The sequence below is a fragment of the Suricata suricatta genome, chromosome 8 (assembly GCF_006229205.1).
Source record: "Suricata suricatta isolate VVHF042 chromosome 8, meerkat_22Aug2017_6uvM2_HiC, whole genome shotgun sequence".
In the NCBI taxonomy this organism is placed as follows: Eukaryota; Metazoa; Chordata; class Mammalia; order Carnivora; family Herpestidae; genus Suricata; species Suricata suricatta.
In genome coordinates, this window is record NC_043707.1 from 22,195,721 (window position 1) to 22,206,586 (window position 10,866).

Genomic DNA, 10,866 nt, shown 5'->3' on the forward strand with positions numbered 1-10,866 from the left:
AAGCTATTGTAGGCTAGTCTGTTGATCAATGTCTCTGACAAAGCTGACGCGTTCTAGTTCCAGACCCTTCCCCTTTGTACACACCTCTCTTAACTTTTAGACCTTGGCCACAGGGCTAACCAGGACCCCAAGGACAGACTCTGAAGAGCAGGAGCTACCAAATGGTAAAGGAGGGGATAGTCCATGGTGACCAAGGCAGGGAGGATGATGTGCGTGGGGAGCCGGCCGCCCTAGGAACAGGCCATGAAGTAGGGCTTCACTTGGCCTCTGTGGCATTTACAAAGTAGCTTAGTTTTGCATGTACCTTCAGACTGGAAGTAGGAAAAACACACAAATACAAGCTGCATTTTCATATATTATGATTAAGAAAAATCAGATTTGGGGTAAGTTGGCTAGAACTGCCAGGGGTTGTACATGGGGCCGCTGCTGGTGAAGACACCTCAGCTCTGCTCCAGGTCGGCCACCAGGTAAGGCTGGGTGTCCCTCAGGGCCTGAAGGAGCGCATCTTTGCAGGTCACATTCCAGGATGGAGCAAAGCTGAAGAGCTTCCTCATCTTCAGTGGGTTGGTGGACTCCACTCGCACTGCCTGGTACTGCTCCTCTGTCAGGACCTTACCATACAGGACATCCAGCACCCCATCCACGTCTGTGACCCGTGCGATAAGGGCTGCCCGGTGCTGGTCCACAAAGTGCGATGCTAGGGGCAGGATGGAGGAAAGCAGATGAGCCAGTTCCCAGTCCGGATCCTGGGACCTGTGTCTGCTCAGCACTGCTTCAGAAATTGCTCTGTGACCCTAAGGGGTGGGGCTCAAGGTGGGAAGCCCACGGGCGCTGTAGGTAACCGTGGGATGGGTATAACTGTGGTTCTCTCCCTCCCCGAGGTGAAGCGAGTGGGAAGGGGAGGCCCAACCCTGCTCTCCCAGCGTTCCTGGCTGTGGGACACAGCTCCAGGCTGTGCAGGGGTGTGGTGGGGTGTGGCTGGAAAAGTTGGGAGTGGAGGCCTCACCTGGGTTGGCTGCAGTCTGATGAGAAGCCTTGATCCCAGCAGGTGCGGCTGCGTGGCCTGTAAGGAAATTAGTCAAGTGGTCCCCTTCTGCCTTATCTCCAGCCTCTTTGGCAGGGGCCCCTTGGTCAAGAAGCCAAGGTCAGGTACAAGCAGAGGAGGAGGAGGAGGAGGAGGTTTTGCAATTTTAGTGGAAAGGAGGAACAGAAAGTGAAAGAGCCCAAGGGGCAAAACGTTCGGGTGGGGTGGTGTGGGCATGTAGGAGACCCAGCAATTAATTGGGGGACCCTGCAGAGCGAGGAGGGGGAGTGCTCACCTTTGCGCGTGACCTCCAGCAGCCGCTCTGATAGCTCCTTCATGCCGATTTCGCGCAGCACGAGTGCTGTGAGCTCTACACCGTACTCTTCCAGATAGGAAGAGACCAGCTTGTCTGTGAGGTCCATGGCATCCATGGACAGCAGGGGGCCCCGCGGGATGCGCCCATAGCCTTCGCGCAGGGGCACTGAAAGCAGCTTCAGCTTGAACTTCTTGAGCTCCTCCGGAGTCAGGTTCTCCAGCGCATCGAGGATGGCGTCGCGAGTGCACCCCATGGCTCCGGGGTCCCCTGCTGCTGTCGCTCTCCTGGGCTGTCTGCGGACCAGGAAGTTCGCTCCGGGGCGGGACCTGGAACTCCCCGCCTTCTCCCAATTACCGCCTTTGCCCCAGCCCAATTCCCTGGGGCACAGAGTGCCTGAGTACGCCATTGGTTACCACACACCAAGGTCTGCACACTATATATAGCCTGGCCATTGAGGGGCCCAGGATCGCATCCTCTAGCTGATGCGAGAGGTGGGACCCAGGAGACAGAGGGGCTCATGGGGGTGGTGCCTGCATCTCCAGGTTTGCAGTAACTAGCACAGACCAGGAACCTGGTTTATTGAAGCACCAAGTCTTAGAATCTTGGAATTCTGGAACGCCAAAATGTCCATGTTTCCCTGAATCTCAGCATCCTCTCATGTGCCATAGAATCTTTAGGATCACAGAACCCTAATAGCCAGAACCATGTAGAACCATGTAGCTTACCAAATCCCACATGCTGGGGAGAAATGAGATTAAAACACACACACACAAAAAGATAGAGAATTGCTGTGTGTGCTTTTTCTCTCTGCCTCAGTTTTCTTATCCGGAAAATGGAATAACAACACACATCCACTTAGTAAATATTCCAGCATAACATGGGCTATCTGATGGCCTCTGAAACCTTGTCAAATACTGGGCAGCCAGGATTTGGTCTCAGGAGCTGAATTTCTCAAGGGAAGTGATGATGAAACACTTGTGATGAATGGTTGAGAAAGTCGTAGGTGGAGAGACACTCTGGGCCCAGGGGAGCTTGATCTAGAAGAGCAAATGAAAGGTGGCATGGATAGACATTGGAGCTTAGGCTGTGCCCCAAATCTTTAACTTGCCTTTAATGTGTCTGGGAAGGCCCTGCTGGGCTGGTGCCTGTGGACCTTACCAGCCTTGTCTTGTGCCACACCCTGCTTCCAGCCGCCCCCCCCCCCCCCCCGTCTCTGAGTTCCAACCACACTGGCCTCTCAGTTCTTGAAATGTACCAGCCTCCTTTGCTTCTACAAGCCTTTCAATGTATTGTTCCCTCTCTCTGGAAGTCTCTTCCCTTACTCGTTGCCTTATAAATTCTTGAGACTTTAGGTCTCCAGTTAAATGTCACTTCCCCTGGCAGGCCAGGTTTGGAATCCCTCTCAGACTCATTCATAACAACTGCTCTCATATCAATTGTGACTAAATTGTAATTATGTGGATTTGTTTAGCCTCAGTCTTCCTTGTCAGTCTGTAAATTGTGCCTGTGCAGACATTATTATACCCACAGCAACTAGGACAGTGCTTGGCCTATGATGGTTGTTCAATAAATCTTTGTTGTGTTCAAGAGCTTCCAGCACAATAGCAGGGCCCCCTCCCCATCCTCACGCATGTTGCATCCACATGCTCTGGATGTGTTACGAGCCATCATCCTCTCCCTGGCTGGCACTTGTGGCCCAATAGCCAGTGTTCCTTGGCTGATGGCTGATTATTGTATTTATTGCATTTTTTAAATGTTTACTTTTGAGAGAGGGAGTGTGAGCAGGGGAGGGACAGAGGGAGAGGGAGACCCAGAATCTGAAGCAAGCTCCAGGCTTTCAGCTGTCAGCATGGAGCCTGATCCAGGGCTCGAAACCATGAGCCATAAGATCATGATCTGAACTGAAGTCAGATGCTTAACTGACTGAGCCACCCAGTCGCCCTGATTTTTTTTAAAATTTATTTGATTTTGAGAGAGAGCGCACGCGCGCGCGCGCGCGCGCGCGAGAGAGAGAGAGAGAGAGAGAGAGAGAGAGAGAGAGAGAGGAAGTGACCAGGAGAGGGGCAGAGAGAGAGAGGGAGAGAGAATCCCAAGCAGGTTCCTCGATGCAGCATGGGACTCCATCTCACAAGTAGTGAGATCATGACCTTAGCCGAAATCAAGAGTCAGATGCTTAACTGACTGAGCCACCTGGCTTATGGCTGCTTATTATTGTGCCTCTTCACTGGTCTTTATCTTTTCAGAATCTCCAGCTCATTTTTATTTTATTTTATTTATTTATTTTTAAATGTTTTTTTTTTTAAATTATTTTTGAGAGACAGAGAGAGACAGCATGAGCAGGGGAGGGTCAGAGAGAGAGGAAGACACAGAATCCGAAGCAGGCTCCAGGCTCTGAGCTAGCTGTCAGCACAGAGCCCGATGTGGGGCTCGAACCCACAAACCATGAGATCATGCCCTGAGCCGAAGCCAGAAGCTAGATGCTTAACCGACTGAGCCACCCAGGCACCCCTCCAGCTCATTTTTAAAAAAAGTCTTTATTTATTTTGGGAGTGTGTGCATGAGAGAGAGTTGGGGAGGGGCAGAGAGAAAAGGAGAGGGAGAGAGGGCTCAGTGAGGAGCCCTACTTGGGACTTGATGTTAGCCTACTTGGGACTGAGATCATGACCTGAGTTGAACTCAGGATTCAGAGTTGGAGGCTTAACTGACTGAACCACCTATGCGCTCCTCCGCCTCATTTTGTATACTGTGGCGAAAAGGCTACATCTTCCCAGCCCACGCACTGATCTTACACCTACCTTGCTCAGTACACTATGACTCCCTAGTGCCCTCAGAACCAAGTCCAAGCTCTTCAGCTTGGTCTTCAAGGCCCTTCTATCCTGTTCGCCTCTGGACGTCTCTCCACATGCAGCACCTGTTCTCTGCTTGGCCTCTTTTCCCTTCTCATCTGCATGATGAGCTCCCGCTTGTCCCAACATTCATCAGTAGTCACTTTTTCAAAGAAATAATAAAAATTTGAGCCCCCCTCACCCCTTTAGGTTGTGATCACGCGTTATTTCTAAGCCTGACAACAATCCCTTGGGACAGGGGCTAGTAGCCCCATTTTACAAGTGAGAAGACTGAGGCTCGGAGAGGTTGAAGGACTTGCCCAAAGTCATATAGCTGAGGGGATCATATAGCTTGTCTAACTTCTGAATTTGTCCTTTGTTTACTCTTCCCTGTTGATTTTTCTGTCCTCTCTGCACAAAACTAATTATTCCTTTACATGTCTGCAGGATGCCTTTATCATAGTATGTCTGTTCACTCTGGTTTCCCACCAGTCTGAGCTCCTTGAGGATCACCTACCACAGGACTTGGCATAGATCTAGCCATTATAAGCCTTTATAGAATGACAAAAGAATTCTGGAATCTAGAATCATAGAAATCTACTCTTTTCACGTTTTGTAGAGTCTTAAATGCTTTGGGGTTTTGAGCCATGGAATTTTATAAATTTTTAAAAAATGTTTTATTTATTTTTGAGAGAGAGACAGTAGGAGCAGGGGAGGTCCAGAGAGAGAGGGCGACACAGGATCCGAAGACAGGCTTCAGGCTCTGAGCTGCCAGCACAGAGCCTGACGTGGGGCTTGAACCCACAAACCACGAGATGATGACCTGAGCTGATGTTGGACGCTCAACCGACTGAGCCACCCAGGCACCCCAAGCCATGGAATTTTAAAAACGATTGCCTGATTCAACACCCACATAGAGCAGGGATCCCCTTGGCCACATGGCCATTTGACTGTATCTCTTGAACCCGTTTGGATGGGATGGCCTTGGCTTTAAGTAAACTCAATGTAACATATTCCTCTTTTTTTAGTATTTGTTTTATTTTTGAGAGAGAGAGAGAGAGAGAGAGAGCGAGAGAGAGCGAGTGAGCAGGTGAGCACAGGGATGGGGAGGGGCAGATAGAGAGGGACACAGAGGATTTGAAGCAGCCTCTGCACTGACAGCAGAGAGCCCCATGCGGAGCTCGGACTCATGAACCTTGAGATCGTGACCTGAGCCGAAGTCGGATCTTAACCTACTGAGCCACCCAGGTGCCCCCTCCATGTCACATAATTCAATGAAACCTGTGAGGCTGTGGGTAATTGCTCGTGGGGGAGTATGAGTCCTGACTAGGAAGAGAGGGTGGGCTTCTCACAATTGGCTTTTAGTGGGGGGATGAGATTGAGGATGTGTGTCATGCTGGTGTAACACTTTGCCCTTCCCTTGTTCCTGCCCGTGCCCACCCAGGACCCTTGTGAGCCCAGCTTGCCCCTGGCATCCAACCCCAGTCACGTTTCTGCTCACACACGTTCTGACTGGGACACAGAAGATCCAGGCTGTGATTTTCACCCAACATCTCAGAGCACGTGCTAGCCGTTTGGTGTGACTTCATAGGGAAAGAGATGGGCTGGGGAAGCACTATTCCTCCCCTAGGACTGGAAGCCTCCCTCCTGCCAGGTGTTTCAGGCTGGAGCTCAGTGAGAATAAGGACACTTTTTGGCAGGTTGGTGTGAACTCAGAAGGGAACAAAGTTTTTGGAGAACCTATTTTACTCTAAGGTGTATTAAAGATCTACTAGGGCACACAACTGCATGGTAAGTGCTGGTGGGAGAAAGTGATAATAACAGCTTCCGTTCTTTGGAATTTACTATATTCTAGGCACTGTGCTGAGCACTTAACATGCATGATCTCATTTAAATCTCCAAACACCCCCATGAGCTGTGTGTGTTTATCCTACTTTACGGTGGAGAGAACTGAGTTTTTCAGAAATTACTGTGGAAGCCGACAGAGGTAGTACATGAGGAAACACAGAGTGGACCATCTGACACATAGGCCCAAATTCTAACCACCTACAAGTCCTAAAAGTCTCACTCTCCTCAAAAAATTGACAAATGGCAAGGAGAGATTATGTATATGGAAATTTATTCCTCCTCTGGACTGTCCACAAATACCTTAGGAGTGCAGATGTTATAATAGTAATGATATTAACTTCCTCCTTTTTGCAGAAAGCTCTAGAGCTTACAGAGTACATTCAGAAGATTGTGCAAGAGTGGGAATGGTGTCAGTTCCACTCAGATTCAATTCACGGATCCTCTCTTAGCCGTGTGACTTAGGGAGGTCACAGCCCCTCTCTGAGGTCTGTGTTCTGTAACATTAATGCACTCACCTCCTCAGCCCATATGGAATCAGGACCCTGGAAGGGCAATGACTTGGCCAGGGTCCTCCACAGCGATAAAGGCAGAGTCCACTTGTTCCTGGGCACAGCCAGGGTGATTTCCATCTGGGATGGTGAAGAGTAGGAATTTGGGGCAGCTCTCTGGGCAGCCATGATCACCTCCTTCAATACCTCCTTTTCTGGGGGAAGTGCTCAGAGAGAGCTGAGCTTTGATCCCTGGCGGGAGAGAACCTCCAGGTCTTACCTCAGGACCACCCTTGCCCCCTGGACTAGAGCCAGAGCTGTTGGTGGTTTTAAGGTGCCTCCTGGGTGTGCTCCCTCCCTCCCCCCAGAAAAGTGACCTTTGATTGCTGGAACCGGATTGCTTCTGCAGCCAGAACGACCATAGGCTGCCAGGACATTGTTAATCTTGTGCTTCATTGCCTCCTTGTAAAATAGGAACAATGCTGCGTTGTTAAAAGGTTATAAATGAAGTTATGAGGTTATAAATGGATTAAGGATGGTAAAGTACTTGGAACAAGCCTGGCACATGGTAGGTGATTTTGTCATTGTTAAAGTTTCTAAGCCTCACTTCCCCAGTGTCTGAAGTAGGGATAATGTTATTGACTTTACAGGGTTGTAGGGAAAATTCACTGGAATGCTTGTAATAATAATTGTAATATCAACAGCCAACATCTATTGAACATTTCCTATGGTCCTGGCATCGTTCTGAGAGCTTTATATGAATTAGCTTGTTGAATCTTCATAACAATCCAAGAGTCTTAATAAAAATCCTTACGTGATTCCTAGTTTGCAAATGAGAAAATAAGGTTAAATGCCTTGCTCAAAGTCACATGAGGAAAAAGCAGAGTCAAGATTTGAGCCTGGTGGTGGCAATCACTGACTCCTAAGCTCCTGGGTGCCAGCATACTGCCCCTGGCATTTATTTAATAGAATATCTAGTTTAATTCTCATAACAACCCTACAGGGATGGCTTTATTATCCTGCTTCTCCTTATATTGTGGCTGAAGATGTTGGAGCCCAGAGAGGTAGGCAATCTTCCTGGGGATGCCCAGCATGAGGTTGTGACATCAGCATTCAGGACCTGCTTCTGCTCTGGCTCTGATTGGGGGATTTCTGTCATCTTTCTGCATTTATCCAATACAAGGAGGTCTTACCTCCCATGGCACTTATGACTTCAGCCATTGGGAAGCTCTCCCGTAGAACAAGCTGAAATCTGCCTCCTCTGAGCTCTGGGCCCCAAGGACCTCACAGAGCTCCTTCTTAGGGTTAGCAATTCAAGTCCTTACTTCCTCCTTCCCCAGATGTTGTTCCTGGCCCCTTCTTGTCCTCCAAACTGCTGTAGATAATCAATGTCCCTTTCATATGTCAGAAGTCAAATCTGGTCTGGGATTGAGTTGACTGTTCTCCTTGTCCTGGGCACCCACTCCTGTTAACCAAAACCTTTAGCCTCAGCCTGGCAGTGATGAAAACTTCAGGTGACATCTATATTCAGCATGTTGACTTTTTATTTTTGAGAAAGAGGCAGAGTGTGAGTGAGGGAGGGGCAGAGAGACAGGGGAACACAGACTCTGAAGCAGGCTCCATGCTCTGAGCTGTCAGCACAGAATCCAACTCAGGGCTCAAACTCATGACCTGAGCTGGAGTCAAATGCTCAACTGACTGAGCCACCCAGCTGCCCCTTGACTTTTGAGCGAACGTAAAGTGGTTTGTGGTTTTAGAGACCATCTCCAGATATGCTCTTGTCCCCACCCCCTCCTGTTTGGGGAAATCAAGCTTCCCTAGGCTTCTCAGAGTTCTGATAAAAATTCCTGGTAGCTCCCTGAGACTTTTCAATACCCTGAGGATAAAATCTATAGCCATCTGTGTAGTCAGTTGCTGTGATCCAAAAGAATAATAAAACATATCTCTTTCCGAGAGGCCTAAATGATTATAACCTGTATAATGTTCTTAGGTTAAGCCTCCAAGGTGCCAGGAAGACTGGGGTAGCTTCCTAAGTGGGCCAGCACGTAACATGCAAGCGCTTCAAGTGTTCAAGAAGGAACGAATCTCAGAACTTGGAGATGAGTTTAAAGACTTGTCATATTTAGGGTTTACTCATGCTTTTGAGACTGCAATTCATTGTTGATCTGGACACTGTTTTGGGATTTAACAGATTACTAAAAGGAATGGGAGTTTCAGTTCATAAATATAATTTCTGTAGGCTGACGAATACAAGAATGCCCTGCTTGGGGCACCTGGGTGGCTCAGTCAGTTAAGCGGCCAACTTGGGCTCAGGTCATGATCTCACGGTTTGTGGGTTCGAGCCCCGCATTGGGCTCTGTGCTGACAGCTCGGAGCCTGGAGCCTGCTTCGGATTCTGGGTCTCCCTCTCTCTCTGCCCCTCTCCCATTCATGCTCTGTCTCTCTCTGTCTCAAAAATAAATAAACTATAAGAAAAAAAAAAAGAATGCCCTGCTTAAATCACTGAGTTCTTCCCCTCCTCCCCCCAAATTCTGCATTTTCCTAGGATTTGATCAAGCACATAAGCACAACTCTGGAGCCTGTGTCAGGTTCTGTGTCTCCCTCTCTCTCTGCACCTCCCCCACTCTCTCTCTCTCTCAAAAAGAATAAATAAACATTAAAAAATTTTAAATTATTAAGGAAATATTTTACATTCTCTTTTTCATACTAAGTCTTTGAGATCAAGTGTGTATGTTACACTTAGGGCACATCTCATTTCACAGTAGCCTCATTTCAAGTGCTCCAGAGTCACATGTTTATAGGGGCTATCAAATGGGATAGCACAGCTCTATAATCTCAATGATTATATAATGATTCATCTTATAGATGAATATTAAAGATTATCTTATTAAGCCTTGTTGGTTAAATATAGATCTGTATTTATGTGGTTGACAGCCTGAGCTGTCAGCACAGAGCCCGACGTGGGGCTTGAACCCATGAGCTGTGAAATCATGACCTTAGTTGAATTCGGATATTCAACCCATTAAGCCACCCAGGTGCCCCTCATTAATGTTTTTTAAAGTTTATTTATTTTTGAGAAAGAGGGAGAGAGAGAGTACGTGACAGAGTAGGGGAGGGGCAGAGAGAGAATCCCAAGCAGGCTCCAAGTTGTCAGCACAGAGACGTGGGGCTTGAACTCACAAACCATGAGGTCCTGACCTGAGCTGAAATCAAGAGTAGAACGCTTAACTGACTGAGCCATCCAGGCGCCCCAATATATTTTTTTAAGGGAAGCTCTACACCCAACATGGGGCTTAAACTCACCACCCTGAAATCAAGAGTTGTGTTGTCTAAGTCAGGGGGATGCCCCACATTAATAATTTTTCAAATTGGTTAGATGTCAAATGATAGTATCTCGGATACATTAGGTTATATAAAATATATTCTTGAAATACAAAAATAAAACAATGAAACAAAAGACGAGTTGAGATGGGCAGGGGGCTACCTGGCTCCTGGGGAGATTTATTTACTTGGCAAAGAGTTGCAATAAAAAGATCTTCAAGGAGGGGAGGGGAACAGTTGATTTCTACTCCTTGAAAGGAATTCTTCCTTGTTGCTCATCTATAAGGTGTCTGGTTACCCTTATGGGAAAATTGACCTGGATCTCAATCCCATCATCCTATGGCACAGGAAGTTAGTATTTACTGGGAGATATTTAATAAGCCTGTCTCTTACTAAAGAGCATCTCGTGTGCACATTTGGGATAAAATTAATAAAAATGAACATTAAAAACCAAAGAAACAAAAGGAGTCCAAAGGGGAGATGGAGACTGAAACATAAGAAACTCAGATTAAGACAGACAGAGTGCCATTGTGGGAGAAATGAACAAATACAGGTAAAATCTGAAAGTGTGAGGCCAAAAGAGAAGGACCCAGTGAGCTTGTGTGTTTATTCATTCATTAAGTATTTAGTGTGCACACACTTTATTCTAGGTTGGAGACAAGCAGCGTACAAAATTTATATTCTGGTAGAAGGAATCAGACAAAAAAAACCCCCCAATAAGTAAAATTGATTGTCAGATGGTAATACATTTTATGGGGAAAAACAGAGCAGGGAAGGGAGCTGTGTGATTCAAAATCAAGGAGTTAGGAAAAGCCTTCACTGAAAAGGTGACACTGGTTAGAGATCTGAGGCAGAACAGGAAGGGAACCAGGCTATACAGAGGGTTGAAAGAGTGTTCCAGTGTGGTCCTCACCAGTCAGAGTGGCTAAAATGAACAAATCAAGAGACTATAGATGCTGGCAAGGATGTGGAGAGACGGGCACTTTCCTACACTGTTGGTGGGAATGTAAACTGGTGCAGCCGCTCTGGAAAACAGTGTGGAGG

General features: G+C 47.5%; 1 protein-coding gene across 1 annotated transcript; it reads right to left on the minus strand.

Annotated features, from left to right (window-relative positions):
• Nucleotides 1–335: 335 nt before the first annotated feature.
• Nucleotides 336–1,652, minus strand: LOC115299136 (apoptosis-associated speck-like protein containing a CARD). The gene is made up of 3 exons (XM_029948463.1): nt 1,320–1,652; nt 1,007–1,063; nt 336–697 (listed from the first exon to the last, which is right to left on the minus strand). The coding sequence occupies exons 1-3, from the start codon at nt 1,591–1,593 to the stop codon at nt 441–443; spliced, it is 588 nt and encodes a 195-aa protein (XP_029804323.1). The 5' UTR covers nt 1,594–1,652; the 3' UTR covers nt 336–440.
• Nucleotides 1,653–10,866: the final 9,214 nt, after the last annotated feature.